Here is a 26,414-nt window from a genome sequence, read left to right on the forward strand (position 1 = left end):
CATTAATGTTGGATCAACCATACAAGTCATTTCCATAGAACTATGGTTTCTACAACCATAGTGTACGCATGGGCGAAAAATAACATTACTATTTTGTTGGGGCAACTATATTTCCTGAAGTGATATCCATAGTGTTTTCTCCGTGCAAGCAACTTGAAAGCGGCAACTCGAGAGAAATATAGAGAGAGAAAGCGCGCGCAAACTCCACCAAATCCGTTTTCCAGCTCGTCCGCTCAAGTTGGAGAACAACGAGCGGCGAGTTTCGATTCGTCTCCCATCGTGTGCTCTACTCGTGAAAGATCATTCGTCCGTAGCACTTACATCACTTCTACATTATCTATCATCATATTATCTTCCGCCCCGAGCGCTGCTTTGGCCACCTGGAAGACGACCCTCGTCGAAGATTCTCACTCGCGCGCCTATCGGACGTTTTCGCGGAACGTATCGAGCTATCGAGTCCGTGAAAATAGATTCGAGAATAAGGTAAACCTTCCGGTTCTAAGCGAATTAAAAAAATTGCGGCCGACCCGTTTTGTGCCGGCGAAATTTGAGCGCGTAACGCGATCAAGTGCGCACAATCGAGTGCCGACTGCGAAAGAATCGTATTTCAAACGAAAAGCGGAAAACATTTTTAGGAAAGAACGGGATAATGTGAATTTGAAAGGGTTGAAAAACAAAAAAAAAAGGACTCCGATTAATTCAGTTGGAAAAGTTTCAAATAATCGCGAAACGTGCGCATGACGCGCAAAAGCGATCGAAACTAGCACAAAAGCCGGTCAGAGGTTCGCGATGATTGTCGAAAAGTAGTTTTCGACTCGTGATTGCCCGATACAATTTTCATGTCCGCCGATGTGTACAATAAACTCATTTGCTGTTTGTTCGGGACGCTGATGGGACGCATTTGACGAACGATAAACGTCGTCGGAAGCGCAGAGAAGAAGGACGTAACTGCGAACCCCGTCCGTCGGGGTCTATCGACCGAAAGGAGGATCAGGAGAAGAGGGTCAGAGCGGCGAGAAAGAGAGAGAGGGAGAGAGAGAAAGAGAGAGAGGGAGAGAGAGAGAGAGAGAGAAAGAAAGGATGGAGTTTCGTTACGGCACGTACCCAAATACCGCCGCGAACGACGACGGATATACCGATGCGCGATCGATGTTTCCGACCTACGGGGATCTCGGCGATTCGTTAGGCTCAATTCACACGGTTTGGTGCGCCGAGGAAATAAAAGACGGGAAACACGGAAAAAGAAATAAAAGGAGAGAGAGAGAGAGAGAGAAAGAAATGAAAAAAAAAAAAAAATAAATAAATAAAAAAAAAACGGAATTTTTTCATCAAAACTTTTGGTTACTGAAAAATGTTTTTGTTGCATTTGCGTAGTTCGCGTTATATACGCGTCAATGCACGCAGAGCAGAGCGAAAACCGAAATATTACAAAGCAAAAATGTGAGTGAGAGAAACGCGAATAAATAAAAATCTGCACGTTACGTCGGTCAGTTCCAATACGAGAGATATATTAAAATGAACATCAATTATTAGTGAAATATGACACACACGCGCACGTAAACGTGTGTATTATTAAACTGACTGTTTACCGATACAATGTGCGTATTTGTAAGTGTGGAAATCAGCGATCAGTTATTATTGATGTACGAAGTGTATTTGCGCCACCGAGGACTGCATAAAAACATCTGGTTTCTCATTACTTATGAATACATGTCGTTAGAAAGAACTGTTTTATTTATTTTCTCCTTTTAAAAATATTTGGCAACTTTATGTCAAAATAAAAAATCAAAACAAAAATTGTACACACCTTTGAACGCGGTGAGAAATGTTGAAAATACGTAGTTTTCTGCATATTTCAAGTTGTTGCAAAAACACGTTCGATGTGTTTTTGCAAATATCCTATTGTTTCGAAGATATTTTAACAATTTTAGGATCCAGCACTGTTCTTTTTTTTTTTTTTTTTTTTTATAAACGAACAAAATAATTGTTTCACGTAACTCGGGTATTTTGGAAATTAAAGACAGTTCATCTCTCTGTGTGTTTCAATCTCTTTACGGTTGTTCTGAAACTCTGAAAAAGAAAACGACGAGAATACCAAGAACTCGAAGCAATGACAGTTACATCGAGCGAATTTGAGATTAAAGACTCGACTTGAGAAGTCAAAGTGACGCAGCGACGACTATTTTTGTTCTTCGAACGGGGGCGACATTTCGCGGGTCTCAATAATTACTCAGTCGTTCCTCGCACACGGAACGACATACAACTAACCGCGGAAACGTGCGCGCGAAATATGACGAGATATTTTCACGCGCGGTGCCGGTGCTGTATTATTCTTCGACAAAACAACGGAGAGTGGCGTTAGAGCCAAAATTTCTTCTTCTCGACCAAATTACAGTTTACGGTCTCGGTTTAGCACGAATTTCAATCAAACAATTTGCACAAATTGAGGCTGAATCAGACTGTGACAAATTTTCAGAATTTTTTTTACTGAGAAACTCTTGTTAGGTGAAGATCTTGTTAGGAGAACTGACTCACTCTGTTAAAATTGACATTACGGTCAAGCTGTGCGTAAATATCTCGGAAGTGATAGCGACACACGTGTACGTGTGTGTGTGTGTGTGTGGGTGTGTAGTGTGTGTCGACTGAATAAAAATAAATAGCGGATTTTCTCGTAGAAATGTGCAACTTAGCCGATCAGTGATCCACGTGAGCTTCCTCATGTGCGATTTCCCGGAATCACAATTGATCACCTCATCGGAATAATTTTGCGAAGAGCAGCACGTGGCAAGATCTGGGAGTAGATTATCGCAAATTTTAACATGTTGACTCTAGATCGAGATACGTCAAGAACGTAATGTTACGAAGAGAAAGAGAGATGGAGAGAAAAAGAGAGAGATTCAAGTTCATTTTTATTTCTTATCAGTGATAAGACCGAATCCGAAGATTTTCGAAATCTCGTTTCAACGAACAAGAAGAGCAAACATACTTGCGAGTCACCGGATATCGTTATCGAGGCACTCCGCTTGATAAAGCATATAACGTATCAATTTCACAACATAGGTAGATGAGTAAGCGTCGCAATCGATATGCAATGCAACAGATAAGCCTCCAGGTATTACATGTCTTTACATTTGGATTTTTCTTCTTCTTGTTTTGTACGCGCGTGAAAAGACGTGGCATATTTCTACCGTAGCTCTCTCTCTCTCTCTCTCTCTCTCTCTCTCTCTGTCTCTCTCTCTCTCTCTCTTTCTTTCTCTCCGTCAAAATCAACGCTAATTTACGCGCTTCAGACTCCCACGAGAGATTTCAATTTCTCTTTCCATTCAATACTCCCTGAAGTTCTACACGCGAAAGCTCTCGGATCGAACCGATGGATTGCCATTGTTTTTTTTTCTTTCGTCTTTTAATACACAAACGGACAGACATAGCACCAGTCTCTCTCGATTTTTTTTTTTTTTGTCTCTCCTGTCCGGGAAAAAAATCCTGCAATATACGACAGTTTTTATTTCTGGCAATAAATAATTATAAAAAATTGTATACGAGATCGAAACGATGTAATATATATATATATACACACAGAGATAAAATTTGTTTATATATACGAAGAACTTTTTTACTCAAATGTGTATCAGCAAACTAATGAAATTCATATCGCGATCGGTGTCCGTAATACGTATATCGCGAGACATTCCACAAACGTTGCGTCGGAAACGAGTCAAAGCGATCGCAGCGCAGGTGTCGCAGAAAGGTGCGTGTGCGTTGTTCACGATCGCATTCTGCACACATTCTTGCACCTTCGAGAATCAGCATTATCAGCTTCGCCGTCGATTGACACTGGATTCTCGCCGGAGAGAGAGAGAGTCGGACGTCAACGGGGCGGCGGTTTTGTCGGACCGCACACCCACCGTAACCACTGCGACAATATCATCCCTCGCGAACGACGATTCGGGACCGAAAGTCGCCGGTTCTTCTCCGCAAGACGAGATACGAACACAAGAACCGCGAAGGATTTTTTTCTCACCGTATCTCGAGGAACGTCCTGCCTGTCCTCGCGAGTTTTTGTTCTCAAAACTCATTAACCCGCTCTCGAAGCCACCCTCGAATACGTATTATATATGCTTTTATATATGTATACACACACACGCGCGCGCGCGCGCACACATACATACACACACGTTCGTGTACACACATGCACATACACCACCCTTGGTGCCCACGCACACGGTGCGCTCCTGCCCCCGTTTCCGCGCCCCTCGCTCGCTCTCTCGCTTGAAACCCCTGCCCCTTCGCCTCTCGCTCACGAAAATCGATCCGCCGCCACCGGCCAGAACAGCAGCAGTCCACGTTGAACGGCTGCGACCTGTACCCTCGCCTCGGCGAATGTGAACAGGGGGCAGGCCAGCTGCGGAGAGCAGCGTTGTCCGACACCCCGACACGCGATCGATCCCCAATCAACGCCATTACGCGGTAAAGACCGAAGGGGGCGAGTTGATCGCCGGCGATTGCCGTGTGATACACGGGTGTCTCCGCGCGAGGGGGGTACGAGATGTAGCGAATCCGGAAGTGCCTCTCTCTCTCTTCCTCTCTCTCTCTCTCTCTCTCTCTCTCTCTTACCTGTCTATCTTGAGGCGCGATTGCCGGTCGACGTCGTTCATTTCCGCGATTTTCTCCACTGTGCTACCCGCGGCGAGTTCGCCAGAACCGTTGGCGGCGCCAGGACGAGCATCGAGCGACAATCACCCATCCAGGACTGCGCCGGGCTTTTTCCCTCGCGAGACTGTCACTCACTTCGCCGAGACAGGTGTCTCGGCGCGAATCGGCGCGAGGTCTGTGCTTGCACTCAGCTTACTTACACCGCCGTTTTTTTTCCCCGTGAGCCCGAACGACTCGCGATCGCGCCTTCCTCTCCGCGAAATTCCGCGGAGCTCCCTCTTCTGTCGAACTTCCGCCAAAATCCCGCACGTTGTCGGAGCGTTGGTTTCGCTCGGTGCTGGTGACTCGTGACTCCTCTCGCTCCGAGGGTCTCGTTGCGATCGTACCGACCTCTCGGACACCCCCTGAGCTCTCGCGACTGTGCTCGCTCGATCCGGATCGACACGATGCACGTGAATCTATCGCGACCGGTGGCACCAGACTGCGCGAGAGAGCGTCGGACGCCGCGGACGCGTTCACGGCCCTCCGGCGCTACCCTTCCTCTCGCTCTTTCTCTCTCTCTCTCTCTCTCTTTTCGCCTTCAACCCCGCCACCCTCGCACACAGCGCCCGCCGCCGCTGCTTCGACGACGACGACGTCGCTCCTTCCCTCTATCGTCCCCTCGCCACGCTCGCGTCCTCGCCCTCTACCTCCGTCGTTCTTGGCTCGCGCACAGGCGCGCACACTCGCCCGACAACGCGCCGCGGCGGCTGCGCGCGCACACTCGCCAAGAAATATTAACCACGCTTAAAGCTCATGATAGAATATCGAAAAAGTAATTTAGTAGCTAATAAGTTCGTTTGACGCGCGCTTGGAAAATATTAGCAACATTACGGTTTTATAACGTTCAATTAAAAGTTTTTGACATTGCTTGAGATTTGTTTTTTTTTTTTTTTTTTTTTTTTAATACGTAGATCTCGTTACACGCGAGCACACCCTGAACGTAGTGTAAATAAATACGATTTAACGGCCTACTGACGAATTATCGATTTCACCGCTTGAAAAACGCTTGAACGTCACGTTTGACCCCGGCGTCTCACACAATCTCCCTAATTGATCCCGCATGATGAGATCTTTGCAAAGTATGTACGTCACTGGTTACGGCGTTATCGCTCCGGTAAGCTCCGCTGCGACGTATCGTTGACGCGTTTTCCATCCCCCCACGCCACGTTACGTCCGAAGTTGGACGTCAGGGGGAGGCAGCACGTGTTGCCACCCTTTCTGTTCGGAGCTGGATCCTCGCGTCGCAAATCAACGCAGACGCGATGTGCTTTATGCGGGATCCGTTGCTGCATTATGCAATTACACGAAATTTTTGTAATTAGCTATGTGAACAATTAGGTTTTTTTTTTTTTTTTTCGCAGAGATGTTTTCTCTGCTCGAGCTCAGAGAAAAATGTTTAGGTAATCAATTATTCAAAGCTCGATATAGTAGAAGAAAATTCTTGAAAAAAGAAATTCCCAGATTGCTTTGGTGCACAACGCGCGCGCAACTGGTTAATTTTATCAATTACAAGAGAAGACGCGCTCGGTGCCCGCGAACGGGCTTTTGTATCGACTTTCTGATCTTCGTATAAATTCTCGAGACTAGGTCACACACGAGCGTGAGAAAGGATTTTAAAAGCCACGTCGATCCGCGCCGAGAAGCAACATTTAGGCGCGGTCCCCGTGTCGGGGCTAATTCATTTCGTTTTGATTACACGGAAAAGGGGTGGCGCACCCTCGCAGGAAGAATTCCGATCCCGAAAATAGATAAATACGACGACGACCATCGACGAGCGCGAAATCAGCGGGTGACACGCGAAATAATGCGAGAGTTCAGAAAGAGAGACCCCACCCTCGAACACGAATTATCGTTGTTACTTATATCGAGAAACGGCGTTTTTTTTCTCCCTTCATTTCCTTCCAATTTTCCCTCGAGTGTATACACCGCGCGACGAGACGAGACATTTTTTGTCACGTTATTCTATATGGGACACGATAATCAATGTCGTTCTATGTGTATCCGTTATCATCAAAAATGTACGTTCTCCGCGTATTTTTTGTTATATCCTCTATTTGAAGTGTACTTTTTTTTTATTTCCACTCTCCGCTGTCTATCTTCCAGTTTTTCGAGTCGAAGGGTTTCCGATTTCCGTTCGATTTCAAAGCGTCAATATTACATACATGGTTTACACACCGCGAAATCTTCATACAATAGCGATGAATAGGAAACTGTATGTAATTTTCTTTCTTAAGTTTCTCTCTTTCTTTTATAAGAAAAATATTTTGTAAATAAAACAAATTTTATATTTAATTTTTATTGTAAGGTATAACGGGGTGTAAAAAATACTATCTGTGACTTTATATAAATATATATATATATATATGGGTAAAATAAAAAATATAAAAATATTTTTTAATTCTATGGAAACTGCAATGTAAGCGAAAGACCTTCATTAACATAAAAAATTTCAGTAAGTTATAATATACAATAATTATACTTTTTAAATTACAATAACTTTATAACAATTGTTTAACTGATTTCTCGTAAACAAAAAAGAAAAAATCTAAAAAAAAAAAAAAAACTCCTTCGAGCCGGATTTGAACCAGCGACCTATGGATATCTATCTCAACGCTCGACTACAGTCCACCGCTCTACCAACTGAGCTATCGAAGGTCTTGATGTTTGCTGTTACAAAATCACATTTACATCAAACATCTGAAATGTGATTAATTTGCAATTATTTGCAAAATATAAAAATACAAACGTTTATCGGTGTAATTATGTTATATTTTTTAATTTCATAAAATTATTCATTATTGTATATTTATAGATTTCATGACAATGTGTGAACATTAAATACGCATTCTTTTTACGTATTCTTTTCACTTCTTGTATATTTTTTTTTTTAGTTTTCGATAATATAATAGAAAATTTTTAAGTTATCAGATTAAATATAAATACTGCTTACACGTTTAAAAATAAACGCAGTAAAATAGCAAAATGTAAGACAATTTTACATAATGAGCGTGTATATGTTTGACGTATTTCGAGCAACGAGAATAAATAAATAAAAAAAAAAACGCAAAAAATTAAACCGTTCTCGACCGTGACAGGACTCGAACCTGCAATCTTCGGATCCGAAGTCCGACGCCTTATCCATTAGGCCACACGGTCAGACGCTAGCGTACTCTTCAACCAAGCATATGAGGAAAATGTTCACTTTTTTTGTTTTATATTAAGTTCAAAATTTTATAATTTACACAACTCTTTGTACAAATGTAATATCCTGGATACGCTATATGGACGATGTATGCTGCCTGCGAGCTCGTCAAATAATTTGCACGAGGAACTCGAGCCGTAAAAAGCAGAGATCAGAACTATTTTGACGCTGAAGCGATTCCGATCCTTGCTAAAGATCCGCTCAAAGAGACCTCTATTTGCAGCAGCAAGCGTTTGTGTGAAATGGTAACTGTTAATCGACAATAGATGACGTGACATTTTATTTTTACTGTGCAAGAGTTTAGATCAGAGTTTGGAGTAGAGATCTGTCAAAAACACCTGTCACAAAAATTATCTATACACACTGTAATAAAAAATAAAAAAAAATAAAAAAATGACGACTTCGTTTCAGACACAACTTTTGAGTGCTTTAGGAAGTAAAACAAAATATCTGGCAGAATTAAAGAAAACAATTGCACGCCCATTAATACAACGTATGTTTTTATAGAGAGGATCTGTCCCATTTTAAATAAATATACATTCACGCACTGTTATTTACATTTAGAAATGTTTACACACATGTATATAGATAAACTATTTAAACACATATATAAAGACTATCCAAAAACTTGCAGTCGCAGTGAAAGCAATAGAACAGGAACACATAGAGGAAGGTGTGCTGGAGCGGATAAGCAAGAAGTATAACACGCCCGAAGACCAAGTGGATGAATATTACGCTGCTATTTTCACAATTCTAAAAATATATCTACGTTCTCAGTATCACAATATCAAACCTGCAGAGTTCAAGCAGTGTTTAAAAGAACTGAAGTAAGTGAAACATATGACTGTGTGTGCAGGTCTTTGAGTATCTCTTGTGTGAATAACATTCTATAAGAATCACATTTTTACTTGAATGCATTCAGTTTCATCATGAAAAGTCAGTTGATTCTAGCATTGACAAAGTTAGGGAATTATTTTGAATGACAATTGATATGACATTTGATCACATCTCTTGTGTGTATTACAGATTGACTTCAGATTGTACAGAAGATTTATGTTCCGTAATTTATGGTCCAAAGAGATCAGATCTAATTTCGGGATTGATTCAGAAAACAAAATTCAATCCACAATTGGTATCTTGCAGATGGCGGGTGGATATTATTATTTCCTCTAGGTACGTGTGTTCGAGATTTAAATAATAATTACAATTTATACAGTGTATAAAATTGTATAAATTATACAAAAAACTGTGTTTTTATATTCCGTACTTATAAATCTATTTTTTTTTTATGTTGCAGTATATTAAACAGAGTGCTAGAACCAACTATCATAATGGAGTGGATCCTCAATACGGGAGAATGCATAACGTTTGAATTATCCTTGGCAAAGTTTCATCAGTTAAGACATACCATAGCTACAATTCTCGTCGAGTTGCAGACGTTAGAGCGACACAGCATCTTCAGAACTATTCAATCCAGCTGATTGTGAACACAAACTTCAATAGTGTCCCAAAAGTCGAGTCGTGTAACTTTCTAAGAACAGTTGCTGTCATCCATGAATGTCTGGATCTATCATATAATTGTTGAATAAATATACCGATATTTTTTTCTGCTCATTTATATAACATCTAACATTGTGTATATTGTTTGTAAGTTTCCAAATATTAAATTAATACACATATACGCATCTTTTTTCCAAATTTTCTCCTCTTCAATGTTAATTTGCCGCCACTTGTAACACAAACTTTGTTTTAGTTCAATACTCAATCACATGCGGCGCTACACTTTCCTCTGTCTTGTGGAGGGAGTTTGTTTTCAGCAGCAGCTACAGCTGCTCTTAAAAATTCTGATTTGTCAAAAGTGGCAGAAATATCTTTGTAAATAATAAGGATGACGTCGATATTAAAGAACTGTTGGAAGTTGTCGCGAAGTTTGTCAGTCGCTACACCGAAATGTAATGGAGCATCGATCGTGCGAACGGTGTTTCCACTGAATTATGTAATAACAAATGCATTTATTTGACAGGTTATGGTCTCGCTGCCCCATCGTCAATAAGATGCAACACTACGACGGCCGGCGAGAAATCTGAGAAAACCGAGACTCGTCGTATGTATACAACATTTTGTTTTGTCAAAAGAAATGATTCTCTGAGTGTTCTGCTTTAATGCGATGTATTTTAAAAAAGCATCATTTCACTTTTTCAGCAACCGTGCGCAAACCTAGTCACGTTGACGTCGACCGTTTAATAAACTTTGGTCGCTATATCACCGATTGTTTACCAAAGTACATACAACAAGTACAGATTACCGCTGGTGATGAACTCGAGTTAATGATCTGCCCCGACGGCATCATTCCTACAATCACATTTCTCAAAGACCATCATAATACACAATTTGTCAATTTGACAGATATCACAGCACTGGATGTGCCCAGCAGACAATACAGATTTGAGGTGACCTTATGTACAAAACTAGATAAGTTTTATTCAATTGCGACAAAGTTACAATATTTGTAAAAGTACGTATATTTGTTATTGCAGTTGGTCTACAATCTGCTGTCGTTGCGGTACAACTCGCGTATCAGAGTCAAAACATACACTGACGAGTTGACGCCAGTTGATTCCATCGACAGTGTATTCAAAGCTGCTGACTGGTACGAGCGAGAAATATGGGACATGTTTGGTGTGTTCTTCTCGAATCACCCTGACCTTCGTAGGATTCTTACGGATTACGGCTTTGAGGGACATCCATTGAGGAAAGATTTTCCACTTACTGGATATGTTGAGGTAATTGTCTCTCGGAACATGCAGTTGTTTGCGATATTTAAATTTCACGTACAATTTTTCTTTTGATCTCGAATTTTTTCTCTTCTCAGGTGCGTTATGACGATGAGCAGAAAAGAATAGTGATCGAGCCACTGGAGGTGACTCAAGAATTCCGTAAATTTGAACTGGCCGCCCCGTGGGAACAGTTCCCGAACTTCAGAAACGCTCCGCCGGCTGTTGAGACTGACTCGAAGGAAAAGTAAATTTGTTTCGAGTAACCATCTCTCGCGTAGATTGTAAATCACAATCCGATAAAAACCAAGTGTAAAGTATAGTGAGGTAAAAATATAAATTCACACGTATTAATGAAGTATAAAATGTTTTCTCTTGTTAATCGTTTCTGAATGTCCGATTTGAGACATTTGGTCTCTGGAAAAAAAAAAAAAAAAAAAAAAACAGAGAAGAACATATATACACATGTATATTGTATATACTTCTTTATTTTAAAACGTCTAACTTACAAAACCTAGAATTATATTCTTATTTATTATTGACTGCGTGTTAAAAGTAGTTGTGAGTGGCTTTTTTCTGTTGTTTTATCATTTTTTGTTTATAAATGATTATATTTGTACTATACAAACAAGAAACACAAATATATATTGTACAAGTTACATGCTACACAAAGAAAAAGAGAAGAAATTTTAAATATTCAGCTCTATATATATATATATATGTGTGTGTGTGAAAAAGGCTTCATAGAAATACGTCTTTAGACTTATTCTGAAGTACTTCCTTTTTTTTTATTTTATGTGTATTTTTTGTGTATAGAGTTATAAACATAACATATATATATATGTATATATATATGTATATATTACTCTTATAAACTGCTTATGGTCTACTGATAAGGCATTATTTCCGGCGGATTTCGAAAGAGTTTTTGAAAAATGAAAACTCGACTTGAAAACTCTTTCCGCGTGCGCGCCAAAAAACGGCATTAACGCCGTTTTTGACACAGAACAGTGTTGAATATTGACGTTCAAACAATTTGACTATATTTTTTTGCACCTATGCTCTTATCGCTAAGTCTCTCTTTCATACGTTTGGTAAATAAATATTGATTATAAGTGTTGGCTCTTATAACAGAGAGAAAAGGGCAGCCTCTAAAGGAAAGCGCTTCTTTATTTCCGTATGATATTTGATACGGTTTTTGCGAATAAAACTCGCTTCTGAATTGGTCTAATATTAAAAATTGCGTTTAAAGATAATATGCGCGATTGAGTCTTTAGAAACAAATGCCTGTGTGTAGTCCATGGCAAATTATTTTATAAATAATTCAGTAAAACTAAAATTTAAGGTGTGCTAAATTGTCATCGCAGTTTTGTTCCGGTGCGATTTCAGCTCGCTGTTTTCTTTCCCTACTAAGTACTCGAGAAGAAGTGGATGTTTTTTTTTTATGCCGATAGAAAAGTTTTACTTTCACGAAGAGAGTAAGTGATTTTTTTTTTCGAATAGTATATAAGGCAAGAGATCTTTTTTTTTATCGAGTTGTTCGGAGCGTACGTAGCGTTTTTTTTTTACTGAAATTAAAAAAATTTAAAGATTTACAGTTTAAATTTCTTTAACTTGTATTTCTTGATTTGTTATTCTTTCTATCTACGATAATGGCAACTGGTATTTGAAAAACGCTACGGATCATCCGAACACAACCCAATATCTTTGAGAAGGCATTTGTGCATTTCTCCAAAATACTTTTCTCGAAAATCGTTTTTTCTTAATTGAGTAATAATGCATTTTAATAGACTACATTTGCAAGAAGTTGCATTGTGCCGCATCTTCGTCGTTAGTTACAATGACGTATACGTAGCGATAAATGTGATCAAATCAGAATCCAGCATCACCTAACACAAAGTAGAGAATAGTTTAGAAGATTTTTAGTTAAAACATAAATAAAAATTTTTTTACAGTTTTTTGTGCGATTGTCAGAGAAATCAAAGACAAAAGTAATCTCTCATTTCGCTTTTTATTTCTAAATGCATAGCCGTAGAAGGAACTTCAATTATCACGCTCTTCTCTCGCGGCTTTATATTATACATATTAAGTATTCCACGCTCTAAGTACTTTGTATTTATAACACACTAAGTACACAAACAACTCTTTTAAATGCATCGGTTTTTATATCTTAGATCTTGTTTTCAAAATTTCTCTTTGTTTAAAACTATAAAAAAAAAAGAATAGATTTATAGTTTATACAATCGTCTTCAAGCTATAAAAATGCAAGATTCCGTCTTACGTAGTGAAAGAAAAAGTTATTGTAAGTTAATCGAATAAAATCTCACTCTGACACACGCGGCGCGTGTTTTTTTTTCTTTTTCTTTTTTTTTTCTTGTTGAAATTTGATGCGGTGCGATTTCTCCACATTTATCGCTCTGCTTACCGAACACTTTAATATATTGTAATTACTATAATTACTAAAATCGTTATAAGAGTTAATAATTATTCGATGATTAAGCATAGACATAAGTAGATACACTTTGTGTGAAGTCACCGAATTTTGCGCGAGTTTGTTCATTTTTTTAAAACGAAAGTTTTTATTTCGCTCCAACTTTTGCTATAAACCCGAAAACTCGGCGTAGCTTGAAAATTTTAACACACTCGCGCTAATATTAGAGTTTAATGTTCGAATACGTTCTTGCTACCTCTCACACACATACACACACGCGCATTCACGCTCCGTTCGCACGGCCGTACCACCAAGACGGCCGAATGCAATTAAGCTCATGTGTGCCTTTGCGAAGTGTCGATGCGTTGCTCGACCACTCGTCTTCGGTTTGATCCTTTTTGTAGTTTCACACCAAAAGATCATTAAAAAAAGCGTTTCAATGTGAAACTACGAGAAATATACATCGCGATATTATTAATGGACAGACTTTCTCAATTTTGTGTATTTCGTTTAATTGATCTACTATACTTTGTCTATTCTGGCGGACGTTTCCAACTTCTGCCTTCTTCGAATGAACGGCATGAGACCCCAGAGGGACGCGCCGAACACAAGAATAATTCCGAGTATACTGAAAATCGGCCCGTAGCTACCGATATGTCCGAATATTATGCCGCAAATTGGCGGCCCTACCAGCTGGATGACTCCGTTGACGAACAACGAGATACCGTAGGACGAGGTCAGCTTCTCCGTGCCCAGCATGTCGGCCATGATCACAGCGGTGATGCCTACGTAGATGCCTGACGCGAGACCAAAGAATGCGCAATAGACGGACAGCATGGTGTACGCGTTAGAAGTGGGCAATATGGCCAGAGAGATTCCGGAAGCAAGCAAGCCACCGACAAAGTACCAGTGTTTGGGCATGAATTTGATGTCGGACAAGGTGGCCCCGCCGATACGACCCACCAGATCGAGCATTGAGACGATCGACAGCAACAGGGACGCGTCCCAGTTGTCGAAACCCAGGGAGATGGCGTAGGCCGGCAGCAGGATGACGAAGTTGGTGTAGCTGACGGCGTTGGTGGAGTTGGAAATGAGAATAACGAGGTAGACGGGATCCTTGAGCAGACTGAAGTCAAAGAATTTGTTTTCCTGATTCTTCTCTTCGACCTCACGCTGTTTCTGTTCCGACACGTTTGACTTCTTGACGAACGTGCTGGAGATGGCGTTCAGCGTGAGCGTGGACGCGCGCTCCGGATGCAGCACCGATAGCGTGCTACCGTGATACGGAGTGCTCACGTAGTTGAAGGACGACGCGCTGGGCGACTGGAGCGGTGATTTTGCCGTACGCGAGTACTTGCCGTGTTCCGGCACGGCATGCAATGTCGGCGTGCTGTGCATCTGGCCGCTGATCTCGCGCCCGACCGGCATGCTGATCTTACGCGTGCGGCCCTGCACCGGGGGCGTGTTCTTGTAGTATTCGAGCGCGACGCTCGACGCGCTTTTTGGCACGATCGGCGCGGCTTTCTCGCTCGTCGAGTCCATTGACAACGCCAGCTGGTTGTTGCTCTTCTCGATCGGTTGTTCGGGACTGCTGGTGACGGTGACAGATACGGTCTCGTTGTTATCGCGCTCGTCTGTCTCGTCCGGGACTCGAGCTGGTATCATGTGCCACTCCACCGGGTGATACAGAAGCGCGCTCGCCCAAACGTTTAGCGTGACAGCTCCCATTATCAATACCGCGCCTCTGCAAACAAATAAAAACAAAATATACTATTGTCGATCGCGTTTGTTACGCGCTTTGTCGATGTGCGTTCCGACTGAAGTTTACCTGTAACCGTATTCCCGCAGAAGAAAGCCCAGAATAGGCGGAAGAAATATTGAGCCTAACGCGCTGCCGGATATGCAGAGCCCGTTGGCGAGTCCTCGTAGCCGTACAAAATACGATGTTACAATATATACAGTCGGGGGAAATGCTAATCCCGCCCCGGTACCTACCAGTACGCCATAACTAGAAATGAAGGAAATTGCGTAAGGAAACACACAACGGTGTGCCGCGCTTGTCGCATAATAATAACGGTTGTTTATACGCAATGCGGAATTCCTTTCTCCGGAACACATTCGCGTTGTTTTTTTTTAAAAAACGTGATCCGGTCTCGAGAAAGGAAATCCTCTGTTTCGAAATATATAAATTTCATTTCTTTTTCTAAACAGAAATTACCTAACGCATAGAAAGGCCACAGAGTCCGCGAAATAGCTCAGCATCATCCCTGCCGCAGCAAATGTTCCTCCTATTAATGTTACCGTGCGATAAGAATACTTGACGGAGAGTATACTAGAGAGTGGGCCTGAAACGATAAGATATCATTGAGTCAAAAGAGAGAAGCACAAAGTACTTCGGATCTGTGCGTATGTTATTTATCTCGGCAAAAAAAACTATGCACTTATACAGAATATTTATTGTCGAATTTATCGAATTCTTGAGAGAGATTACGAAATGAATAAACACGTTGTTTTTCAGCTTCTTGCGTGACATCGAGATAAAAACTTCGAAGGTGAAAAATTCTCGACAAAGTCCAAGAGAGAGAGAAAAAAAAAGAGAAACAAACGTCTTCGAGAAAATACTTAGCGAATGATTCTTACCTAGTGAGCTGTACAGGAAGTAACACAGCGACGGTATCCACGCAGCTGCAGCCGGTGTCGCGTCGAACACACTGAGAAATTCAACGAACAACACTCCGAAGGATTTGATGGTGCCCGGGATGAGAAGATTCACCATGACGGAGGCTAGGAGTACCAACCATCCCCAGCCTCCGTCCGGTGGTACCAAGTCCTGATCTGCTTTCTTTTTCTCTTCAGTTTTCTCTGTAACACAAGTGTTCGAGATAAGAAATTAATTTCATTTACTTCTCTCTTGTTTTTTCTCTTTGAGCCACGTGTATACACACGGGACACTTGACACGCGATGTGTCTTCCGTGAGTTATTGTATCTTTTTTTTTTTTTTTTTTAATGACAAATTTTTTTTTAATGATAATAACTCAGTCGGAAATTGTTTTGTGATCATTATTTAACGACTCGATGTTGCAATTTGAAAGATATACGCTATGAATTATTCACTCGGGTGGCAATTATTTCGCAACAATCATCCGTTGTTTTTGTTGTTTCTGAAGGCGAGAAAGAGAAAGAGAGAGAGAAAGAAGGAAATAACAGGAATTTCGAACTTCTAAATGTTCTTGACAATTTCTCAATCTACATGAGCAAACAAACTACATTGGGAAGAAGCAGTCAGCGTGGTGCGCGTACATTATTAAATCTTGTGTAACCAATCGCGAGAAGAACGAGACTGAGCAAACGATGGCAATTAAGCAAATAACAGGCAGACAGGTTAAATGACGTTCCTTTAATGCGTGCTTTGCGTCGGAGAAAATGTTTCCGAGGAGATAACGAGATGGAAATTGGTGTATGGTAATGAATCGCTAGAACAATACCAATCCTCCCTCAAATATATATTTTTAGCCACCGATTCTCGAGAACGTGATCGCACACGATATCTCGCGAAATATATTACTGGAAACAACAACAAATTTCTACTGACGTTTAAGAATTAACACTGTTACACATTGCGTCATCGCGATATTTATAATGTGATGCAACGCGATATACGAAATATTTCATTGTGATAACAATACAATCGTATTGTGTTATCCCGAATATTTTTCTTGAGAATCAGCTGGACGTGAAATTCTTCTGGATTGAAACTCACCGCCGCGAGGGAAAGAGGACGAGAGAGTCAAACACAATAAACGCATTGAACGCGAACATAAAAGTCATTGACATTCAATGATAGGGAAAAGAAGAACAAAGTAAGGCATTGCGCGCGCGCGAAGGCGAGAGTCATGATTTCTCCTAGTCATCAATTAACATTCATAGGTACGGGACATTGCGTGGAATGCTGATGTAGGACACCTCATGCGGAAGTCACTTCCTTTGTGCAACCGTAGTCTTTGTATGTACATTCGAAACAATAACAAACGAATTTGAATTAATTCAGGGGGTGACGTTTGATCGTGATTTTTTTCTTTTACTCGCTGAATATGTTTTTTTGTTTTTCAAATAAAACTTTTATTTTTTCTAACGATTTACGCGCCGCAACTGCTCCGTTAAAACAAACGTTTGGCGATTTTTAAATTAATCGGCGGGAGAAATGTCCGTTTGCAATTTCTCTTATCTCTGACTGTTTTTTTTTTTTTTTTTTCAAATAAAAAAACTTGTATTTTTTTCTATTTTTAACGATTTTTATGCACTGTGCAACAGCTCGGGATTGGGCAAATACTCGGGAATTTTATTTTATTTCTTTTTTTTTTTTTGATGAAAAAATGTGTGCTGTGTTTTACCATTTAAAACAATTGTGACTCTTATTTGAATTCTTTCTTGTTTGATGTCTCGGGGATTACATCCGAGCGAAAATTTCAATGGGTTCTCGCACACGTGTAGCGTTGTTATTGTACGAATGTTATTACGAGACTTGGGTGTGTTATTCTCAATGAACGGCGCGAGAAAACGCCGAGAGGGTGGACGATTTTACAAAGATACCGACGGCAAGCATGTGTGTAACGCATGTGCGCACGTTATAAATAAAATTAACACGAGCGTGTGACACATTTTAATAATATATCACACAAATGTATCATCGCGGTTGCGCTCATGCACAATTTTATTTCTTGGCTCTCGAAAAAATCAATTTTAGATCTAACTCTTCTATTTGTGACGCGTCGTCGTACAAAGGAAAAACTACAGCCGATTTATTACATATATATACTCCACTCATGAAAAAAAAAAAAAAAAGAAAAAAAACTATAGCAGCGAACTCACTCAAATATAGCAGATAATGATAGAGTGCCGGCAGAGATAAGTCCGATACGGGGACATATGCCGTGATAAAAAGGTATAAAAGATTGTTTCAAGCACAATCGCGTTATTCCCGCACAATGTTCGATGTATAATTTTACTTTCCCACTCTTCTTTTTTTGCGTGATGTAAATTTAACATCCGATCGAACTTTCAAATAAGATTTGATTGTTTGCGATCTGATGAGTTGCGGATATTGTAATTTGTCGTTGCAAATAAACATGAGCTAAATCGCTAACTGTATAAACATTGTTGCAACCGCGTATCTTTGTATTTTTTTAATTGTATTCAAAATGCAACTATATGAACGGGCTTATCGCTGACCGAATTTTTATCTTTAAAAGTAAGATTAGCTAAACATTTTAAATATTCACACGAAGCAAAAAATTTGCGCGAAGGTTATCGCTCAACTCTGATCGTTAACGAAACGTCCATATGTTTTACATACGAAGAGAGAGGCAAAAACAAAACAAAAAAAACCAGAAAATTGTTCTCAGAAAACGGAACCGAAACGGCAGCGCGTCTCTGACGTATTTCTCTCGCTTGACATTTAAATCCTCGCCTGGCGGGGGGGAGGGGGACGAGAGTGACGTCACTTGCGATAACATTGCCACTGTGTCAGCGCACTTTTCCTCCAGATTGAATTTCCTTCAAATTTCGACACGCACACACACGCGTGCGTTTACAAATGAGAATATCAATTCAACAAACTGTAACTCATATACATGTATCATGTTTATGTAAAATTGTAAAACTAGCCGCGACGGCAAACATTTCAAGTTACAAAGTATTAGATTGCGTTGCGAGATTTTCATATTAAAACAAAAACAAAAAAATTAAATTGCACGCACCGTTTTTTTTATCCAAAAGCAGCCCATCTGTCTTATTGGTCCCATTGATGCGATCTTTGTTGTCGGAATTCTGCGACACCAGCGTGTAGTCGCCCTTCCGGTGTTTCCCCGGGCCGAATTTGATGTTGATACCATTGTCCTGATCTTGAACCCGTTGCATCGTCATCGATCTTTATTCGCGAGCGTTTATCACGCACACCGAACGATGTATACACACGCACACACGATTGGATAAGATAAAACAAGTGCGTCTAGGGACCGTGTGTGTCACGGAGCAGAATAATTTGTATGTACTATGTATATCTATATTTAATCTATGTATATATATGCGTGTACAACGAGATGATAAAAAAAAAAAGGAGTAACAACGGGTAAATGCAAAATACAAAGAAAGAAGAAATCAGAGATAAAGAGAGAGACAAAGTGAAGGGCGATGCCGTCGATTTCCTTCCTTTCTTGCTGTGTTGTTTTTCCTATCCTTTCCGGATGTCAATCTCTGTCCTTCTTCCGAGGTGCGCGCTCGCTGTGTGTTTATCACTTCTCGCTTGCTCGCTCGCTCACGCGCGCGCACGCTCCCAAATGACTATTCACGGCGATGTGGACAGGGCTATAGAAACATCGCAACTATAGCGACGGGGATGAGCGACGTCAATGTTACACCTCTCCGTGTGCAAGGATTTTTTCTCACACAGGTCGTTCGCTTCGTAAAATTGTCGCCACGGTGTTTCTCCGCTTTCTCGTTGTTTTTCCGCAGAAACCGTCTGTTTCCCCACAGTCACAGCCCCCGTCGGCGGCGCGTCGTCGATCGACCCGACTGTCGTTGTTCTTCCTCCGCCCTCGTCACGGACAATCTCCTCCTCGCGGGTAAAATCTCCTCCGACCGTGATTGCCAGCTACCTCCTTCTCGTCCTCCTCTTCTTTCTTCTTCTTCTCCTCCTCTTCCTCCTCCTCGTCGTCGTCGTCGTCGTCGTCGTCGTCGTCGTCCTCCTCCTCCTCGTCGCCGTCGTCCACGTTGTTGTCCAGGCGCATAGAGAATGCGGAGCAACACCAGTACGCGCACATAAACCACACGCTCACCGTGTCAAAGCGTTTCTGTCATCCCGTTGACACGCGCAGATCACTCACACGCGTCGCGGAGCCGACTGATCAGCTGTGTGTCACGACGACGCAGGCAGGGGCCGTCAAGTGTCTGCTGCTCGCACTCCTCCCCGTCTCCGTTCCTCGCGCACCCGATTAACACAACACGGGCCACGACCCTACCACCGGGACACGTCGGTGCTCCGCGATATTCCTCGTCCTTCTCGCGCGCACGCGAGCACCGCTGCGACATCCGTCTCTCTCTTTCCCCTCTCCTTATTGGCGGGGAACATCCCCACTTCGCCGGATGCCAGCGGTTCTGTTAGGTTCGCTTTCTTCTCTCTCTTTAGCGCGCCTCTCTTCGTTGTCGTCGGTTCGAATCTTTGTCCTTTGTCTTTCTATTTCCGCATGCGGAATAAGGGCGCGGAACTATATATCTCATCACCAGCAGCAACCGCAGCTGATGTTGTGCACTACAGTTAACATTTAAGTCGCGCAAAGAATTAATCGATGGAAGTAACAAGATCATCGCGTGGTTTAACGTGTGCGTTTTGAATTTCCGAATAAGGCGATAAAAAAATTCAAATTTGCATCCATCTCTCTCTTTATCTTTCCCCTCTCTGTTTTTCTTATTTCCAAAGCTAATACAGAGATAATATATGCAAACGTAATTGTAAATATTTGCAAATATTTCTGCCGCTTTCTCTACGCGCGCGCATACGCACAAGTATTTCCTGCGGAAGAAACCAGAGAAGCAGCGGCTCTGAATAAATTTAATAAAACAAAAACAAAACCTGTGCTCGCTATACGCAGAATCAGGGTACAAGGTACAAGAAAATAAAAAAACGATGATGAAACGAAAACGCAAACTTTAGATTCTCGCGTGACACTTGCGTAATTCAAGCAGGCTAAAATTGCAAAACGCGGCCTCTCGTATGTTAATCTTAATGTTTAAAAAACAATGTAAGAAAAGACCAGTCAGATGTGTCAGGTAAAATCGCACGCGGCTATCGGAGTCGCATCACGTTTCCCTCAAGGGAACACAAAGAAACGCAGGCCACGCGGTAAATTTCCATGAATCGCTCTCCGCTCTCTCTCTCTTTCTCTCTCTCCCTCGATCTTCGACTAACTAAGCAGCTAACACTATGTGTGTGAGCTGTGTCTCTAAATAGTAGCCGACACACTCAGCCCCTAGCTCAATCTGTTCTCCATTTCCTAACACTTGAGAGAACTCATAGAAGGCGTAACGAAGTTGGTCGGTTTTGAATGTCGTTTTGCAACGTTTTTGATTTTTCGTGGTTTTTACCCACGCGAGAAAGAAACAACGAGAGAAGGACAAGCGAGGTTGCGAAAAATTGCTTTTTAAACCGGACGCGCGTTCCACGTTCCTTTTGTTGTAATAATTTTGCGCGTCTATTTTTGTTACTCTTTCTTCGCCTTTAAAAAGACACAACGGGTTGACAGACGAATATGCACCCGCGAATGCCAAAAACTCGTAACCTTCATTCGCGTGGGTCGCCACGTGCGTGTCGGATTGTTAGAATCCAGTCTCGGATCTCCACGTCACCGTCTCCCGACCTTGCCAAGTTTCAAGGGATCGAGAAGGAGACAGAAGAGAGATTGGATACCTACAAGGAATGGAAAAATTATGAAACAGACCTGAGACAATGGCAATGAGGATTTCGTTTACATTACAGCGATTCGTCATCACTTTGTGAAATTGATCGCGCGCGATTTGTCGATTAGTTTCGCTTAATAGCGAGAACATTTTAAGTCCATTTCTTTGCATATGATGACGAAATGCTTAATAATGATAACCGCCGTTATGACATACATGTGTGTGTGTGTGTGTGTATACACACATATTATATTAGAGATATATGAACCATTTGAAAAAAAAAAAAAGACGACACACATAATCCGCGCGTGACTGTGTTGACGTAGCAAACAGATAAGTCGCAAATATTGATAGCCGCGAGCTCGTATAATTGTTAACAGCTTCTATAACTCTTATCGATTTCGGGAAATTTGACACATCATTTACAACACGCCTCTCGCGCTACGCCGTCGTATTATTTTCACGAATATTTCGCACAATTCTCTGCAATTTGTAATGTGCGAAATATATGTTTGTTGAAAGGAGAACCGCTCTCTCAAATAAATAAAATTGTCGTCACGAGCTCGTGTGGCGCAATGTGCCACCACCAGTTAATTAAAGCAAATTATGTAATAAATTGTAATACTGAAACGTAAAGCGAATTCTCAGTTTTATATTTATAAATGTAGGTTTACGTAACAGATTAATTACAATTTTTACACACGTACAATTTTTATGTAATTCAACCAATTTCTACATTTTTAAGTAAATTTCCAAATTTCTTTCGATTTATGTAATTTAATAAATTTCTCTGCGCGATCGTGTACTGAAGATAAAATATAAAATAAAAAAGATATCCACACACACACACACACACATATATGTAATAAAAAAAAACAATCATATTACGTTATCTGTACCAGATCTGCAAAACGGCGATAAAGTTATCTGAAAAATAACTTACGATCGAAATCAGTTCATGCTGAATTACGTAACGATATTATGCGCGCGGCATTCTCATTGACATCGTTAATATATAATTAAAAAACAATTCTTCAGACAAACAGAATGATAAAAATTGACTAAACACATCGATCAGTGTCTCTCGTTCAAAATCTTCACAAAAGAGAACAAATTCGATCTCTTCCTTTGTGTGCAGAGATTTCTGAGCTTCTCTTCTTGCCGGGAAATGATTCTTTTATTGCCGCTGCTTGCCGTAAAGTCTCTCGATAAGAGCAAGTCCGATTAATGCAGCGGTACATCCATCTTTGAGAATGTCGGAGATCAAGCCGAGGCAAAACGAAGTGGTAGTAGTAGTAGTAGTCGCGTGACTACAATTGCGACTTGACTAATTAGTCAAGTCCATCTGGCAAACGAAAACAACATGTGGTTGCAACATAAATTCATTCTTATTAAGCATCAATTGGTGTTGTGAAGACAATTACACAGACAAGTCCAGAAGGCAATGATCATTATTGCGCGTCTTTCCACGTATTATCGGCGATAAGTGCCGTTGTTTTCTCGAGTTTGGAGAAATGATAAAAATACAAAATACATTCTCTACGCGCAATTCTCTAAGTCTCAAATTACATTTAGTAGCGCTTTATAGTATCAAAACATTTATAGACCGCGATAAAGAACAAAGTCAATCAAAAAAGCATTAAATAAGAATTGTTAACATACATTCTTTGTGAGAAAAATCGTTTTTGTTTAAAAAAACAAAAAACAAAAAAAAAACAAACGCTTTTTCTGCAACGTTTTTTACGTTGTTCGCAAAAATAATCTGCACACGTGTTCAACGAGTTGGACGTTATCGTAGCGGATTATTATTTGTTACGAAATCAACGGTTGTATATTATATCGCCTTAAGGAATCATTAAGTACATTATTCGCGATTAGATTGAGCGAACGATGTCGTGTCGTGCTGATTCGAATCTGCACGACGACGCTCCATTTTTTCGAGTTTATCAGCACAAATGATTTCGAAACGCGTCGCTTCTCCGATTGCTTCGAGATCGCATCGAATGGAACTCGAAACCGAAACAAAATCGAAAAGGTTACACGCGTTTCTTTATCTTATATACCGATTAAACTGAAAGTTTTTTTTTCTGACGCTCGATGGACATTTCGTTTTTTTCCCGATTTTATCTGAGAATCTAAAAACTTATTTTTACTTCGAACAAATGCCGTTTGTGTGAAGAATTGAGAGAAGAGGAAATAAGGAAATAATTGTCTTCCGCGCATACACGATCGCTATTTTCCTCGTAAAGCGAGAAAAAAATGCGATGTCAAGGATAAAATATATCGCGCGTTTTCCCCGAGTTCTTCGCATCGTTCCTCACTCGGCCCCGTTGGCTTTAGAGAGCCTGCATTGATAGCGGCAAGGTCAACGCACGCGTGCTCATTGCGTCAGCCATAGCGTCGCACTTGTCGCTATTTACGTGATGTAATAATCTTTCCGTTCTTTTCTATTCTTTCCCTTGCATCGTCGAGAAGCGTAGCCTTGTGCGGTATGTTTTGTTGAAGTTTTTTTTTTGGTTTTGAAAAACTTCCATCGTTTTGTTCCAAACAATAGGTTTCGCACAGACAGAACAGAAAATAAATTTTAAGCTTGAAAAAAATACTATTGTTTTCTTGCGTATCTCAAAAACAGTCGGTGAAGAAAAAACAAATAGATAATCACGTCAAAGAGAGGAAGTATGAACCACAGTGACGTTTGTTTTTTCCAATGTAATGTTTCTACGCGCGTATTTTAATTTCAACATCAGATTACACTATATCTTCTATACTTATACAATTTATTTTTTTTTTATATAAATGTCAATACAAGGTTCATATAATTGTGTCAATATTTAATATATTTTAGTTCTTTTTTGAAAAAAAGAATGAAAATATATTAATAAATGTTTGTTAATTTTGTGCGTTCAGAGAAAGCGTTTTTGAGGTACTTGGAAATTTAATTTATTTTGTTTGGTAAAATATATACTATGATACAATATTTGCGTCTATCTCATTATTAAACATTAAAAAAAAAAAAAAAAAAAAAAATCATATAGCCAGAGGAATGTCTATATTCCCACAGCTACGTATTTAAATGTGTAACGATATAATAGTCCAATATACTTTTCTTAATTAATATTTGTACGCCATATTGATTACCTACTTTTTTACTATTACATAGTTCCGCTTTAATTCTCACTGCTTGCTTTGTTCTTGTTCTGTTGTTTGATTCGATAGTCCGACAAAGCAGCCTTAATCGCGTCTTCGGCAAGCACTGCAAATTGTTGAAAAAAAAAAAAAATACACAATATGTAATATTAATAATATACACAAAAACACAATGTATATTATAATATCTACTATCTGAGAAAAAGTTTTCATGAATACTTACTCGAACAGTGCAGCTTGACTGGCGGAAGGCAAAGCTCCTTTGCGATGTCGGTATTTTTCAATGTCAATGCTTCATCCACCTAAAAAAACAATGTGAGGAATATTACAGTAGAACAAGTATTTATAATAACAAGACACAATGTATTCTGGAGATAGTGTACGATTGTAAATTGCAAAAAAACATTTCTCACCGTCTTTCCCTTCACCCATTCGGTTGCAAGAGAACTTGAGGCAATGGCAGAACCACAACCAAAAGTCTTGAATTTTGCATCAACTATTTTGCCATTCTCGTCAACTTTAATCTGAAGTTTCATCACATCACCACAGGCGGGTGCTCCTACTAAGCCTGTGCCAACTTGTTTATCGCTTTTGTCCAGTGAGCCAACATTTCTGGGATTTTCGTAGTGATCCAAAACCTGTATAAAAAAAAAAACAATATTTCTATAAGTTTTGTAAAATAATTCTATTCTATCTGTCAGAAGTCATTAAAAACGTGAAAAAACAATTTTTTAAGGCAACAAAATATTTACGGGTAGTTAATTTTCCAGAATAAATTAGTCAAAAGCAAAAAAAAAAAGAAAACAATTTGAAATGCGTAGTTGCGTGCGACATTTGCAACAAAATAAACATAGTACAAAGTTGCGTTAAAGTGACATAAATACGATGTAAACATAAGCGAAGTGTAAACACAAGCGGATTGCATCATGTTGCGCCACAAGCAACTAGCGCAATTTTAGTAATAATTAGCCGGACAAAATAGTGCATAACATAAAAAATAAACGCTTTTAAATAAACGTAAATTGTTTTTGCGTGACACGCTAAATATTTAATTGCATCAAATATTTAAAACTGAATACATCGAGGTGTGTAATCAAAGGTGATGTTGCGATAGCAAATTGGATCGTATTTGCGTTGCATGTTTAACAGTAAGATCGCAATAATAAATACTGAAAAAAACTGTGAACGACGTACACGTAATAACATCGATAATCAATAATAAATATCGCGCATTGAAAATGTGAAATTGAGGGTTAAGTTTGGAGATAGGCGCACGTGTGCAATAAAATTCGTTGTAATTACATTTGCGTGATAAGATACGGCCGGGACGCTTCTTGAGATAAGTTTTGAGGTCGCGCCAATTCCGGCGGGTAATGTCCGAAACAATGCCATCTTATTTTACGTACGCACTTCGCAAATCGTCATAGATCACTTCAACTTCAGTGTCCTTCGTTTGCAATCTTCAGTTGTTTTTATACCTCCAGATGATTCTCCTCCAAGATTCCCTTTAAATACCGAGTGCGAGTCAGATGGGAAACAAAATTACGTTCGCATCGCCATCTACCAAGAGAGTTTCGATTTGCAGTTCGTACTTTTAAAAAAATTCTCGAGTACTTGATTGGCTGCGATTCGATCAACGCGCGACCGGATCGTTTGCGAATCCGGCCGCACGATCGGATATTGGTTTGCGATGGAATAAAAAAAAAAAAAAAA

At 40.2% G+C, this 26,414-nt stretch overlaps 6 protein-coding genes and 2 non-coding genes across 8 annotated transcripts in view; 3 read left to right on the plus strand and 5 right to left on the minus strand.

Annotated features, from left to right (window-relative positions):
- Positions 1-5,130, minus strand: part of LOC109859196 (ATP-binding cassette sub-family A member 5-like) — a 31,163-nt gene extending 26,033 nt beyond the window's left edge. The window contains exon 1 of the mRNA XM_020437204.1: positions 4,854-5,130. The gene's annotated coding sequence lies outside the window, so the exon portion shown is untranslated. The remainder of the gene's footprint in view (positions 1-4,853) is intronic.
- Positions 5,131-7,259: 2,129 nt separating this feature from the next.
- On the minus strand, positions 7,260-7,350 carry Trnay-gua. The gene is given in 2 exon segments: positions 7,260-7,295; positions 7,314-7,350. It is a non-coding gene; the product is annotated as a tRNA-Tyr (tRNA).
- Positions 7,351-7,778: 428 nt separating this feature from the next.
- Trnar-ucg lies at positions 7,779-7,851 on the minus strand. Its single transcript has one exon. It is a non-coding gene; the product is annotated as a tRNA-Arg (tRNA).
- Positions 7,852-8,171: 320 nt separating this feature from the next.
- On the plus strand, positions 8,172-9,578 carry LOC109859179 (COMM domain-containing protein 5). The gene is made up of 4 exons (XM_020437179.1): positions 8,172-8,390; positions 8,532-8,724; positions 8,924-9,070; positions 9,195-9,578. The coding sequence occupies exons 1-4, from the start codon at positions 8,291-8,293 to the stop codon at positions 9,376-9,378; spliced, it is 624 nt and encodes a 207-aa protein (XP_020292768.1). The 5' UTR covers positions 8,172-8,290; the 3' UTR covers positions 9,379-9,578.
- Positions 9,579-9,671: 93 nt separating this feature from the next.
- LOC109859178 (NADH dehydrogenase [ubiquinone] iron-sulfur protein 3, mitochondrial) lies at positions 9,672-11,115 on the plus strand. Its single transcript, XM_020437178.1, has 5 exons — positions 9,672-9,849; positions 9,921-10,001; positions 10,100-10,347; positions 10,435-10,680; positions 10,770-11,115. The coding sequence occupies exons 1-5, from the start codon at positions 9,786-9,788 to the stop codon at positions 10,920-10,922; spliced, it is 792 nt and encodes a 263-aa protein (XP_020292767.1). The 5' UTR covers positions 9,672-9,785; the 3' UTR covers positions 10,923-11,115.
- Positions 11,116-11,141: 26 nt separating this feature from the next.
- On the minus strand, positions 11,142-20,085 carry LOC109859176 (monocarboxylate transporter 12). Its single transcript, XM_020437177.1, has 5 exons — positions 18,860-20,085; positions 15,743-15,964; positions 15,321-15,447; positions 14,931-15,110; positions 11,142-14,846 (listed from the first exon to the last, which is right to left on the minus strand). The coding sequence occupies exons 1-5, from the start codon at positions 19,023-19,025 to the stop codon at positions 13,625-13,627; spliced, it is 1,917 nt and encodes a 638-aa protein (XP_020292766.1). The 5' UTR covers positions 19,026-20,085; the 3' UTR covers positions 11,142-13,624.
- A 4,393-nt stretch (positions 20,086-24,478) lies between these two features.
- On the minus strand, positions 24,479-26,208 carry LOC109859195 (iron-sulfur cluster assembly enzyme ISCU, mitochondrial). The gene is made up of 4 exons (XM_020437203.1): positions 26,004-26,208; positions 25,115-25,339; positions 24,925-25,003; positions 24,479-24,807 (listed from the first exon to the last, which is right to left on the minus strand). The coding sequence occupies exons 1-4, from the start codon at positions 26,091-26,093 to the stop codon at positions 24,722-24,724; spliced, it is 480 nt and encodes a 159-aa protein (XP_020292792.1). The 5' UTR covers positions 26,094-26,208; the 3' UTR covers positions 24,479-24,721.
- A 22-nt stretch (positions 26,209-26,230) lies between these two features.
- The window catches only part of LOC109859198, a 6,878-nt gene continuing 6,694 nt past the window's right edge, over positions 26,231-26,414 (plus strand). The window contains exon 1 of the mRNA XM_020437207.1: positions 26,231-26,272. Within this exon, the coding sequence (XP_020292796.1) occupies positions 26,231-26,272 (42 nt within the window). The remainder of the gene's footprint in view (positions 26,273-26,414) is intronic.

This window comes from Pseudomyrmex gracilis, unplaced genomic scaffold (genome assembly GCF_002006095.1).
Source record: "Pseudomyrmex gracilis isolate BER0280 unplaced genomic scaffold, ASM200609v1 scaffold_246, whole genome shotgun sequence".
Taxonomy (NCBI): Eukaryota; Metazoa; Arthropoda; class Insecta; order Hymenoptera; family Formicidae; genus Pseudomyrmex; species Pseudomyrmex gracilis.

Bases quoted from the DNA above. Each gene is read 5' to 3' on its own strand.
- LOC109859195 (XM_020437203.1), bottom strand. From the start codon at position 26,093: ATGGCATTGTTTCGGACATTACCCGCCGGAATTGGCGCGACCTCAAAA. The intron at 25,340-26,003 runs GTAATTACAACG...TTTTTTATACAG, and splicing joins CCGTATCTTATCACGCAAAT to GTTTTGGATCACTACGAAAA. The intron at 25,004-25,114 runs GTGAGAAATGTT...TTGTTTTTTTAG, and splicing joins AATGGGTGAAGGGAAAGACG to GTGGATGAAGCATTGACATT.
- LOC109859178 (XM_020437178.1), top strand. From the start codon at position 9,786: ATGACGTCGATATTAAAGAACTGTTGGAAGTTGTCGCGAAGTTTGTCA. The intron at 9,850-9,920 runs GTAATGGAGCAT...TTTATTTGACAG, and splicing joins GTCAGTCGCTACACCGAAAT to GTTATGGTCTCGCTGCCCCA. The intron at 10,681-10,769 runs GTAATTGTCTCT...TTCTCTTCTCAG, and splicing joins CACTTACTGGATATGTTGAG to GTGCGTTATGACGATGAGCA.
- LOC109859176 (XM_020437177.1), bottom strand. From the start codon at position 19,025: ATGACGATGCAACGGGTTCAAGATCAGGACAATGGTATCAACATCAAA. The intron at 15,965-18,859 runs GTGCGTGCAATT...CTTGTGTTACAG, and splicing joins GCTTTTGGATAAAAAAAACG to AGAAAACTGAAGAGAAAAAG. The intron at 14,847-14,930 runs GTAAACTTCAGT...ATTTGTTTGCAG, and splicing joins CTGCGGGAATACGGTTACAG to AGGCGCGGTATTGATAATGG.
- LOC109859179 (XM_020437179.1), top strand. From the start codon at position 8,291: ATGACGACTTCGTTTCAGACACAACTTTTGAGTGCTTTAGGAAGTAAA. The intron at 8,391-8,531 runs GTATGTTTTTAT...AAAAACTTGCAG, and splicing joins TGCACGCCCATTAATACAAC to TCGCAGTGAAAGCAATAGAA. The intron at 8,725-8,923 runs GTAAGTGAAACA...TGTGTATTACAG, and splicing joins CAGTGTTTAAAAGAACTGAA to ATTGACTTCAGATTGTACAG.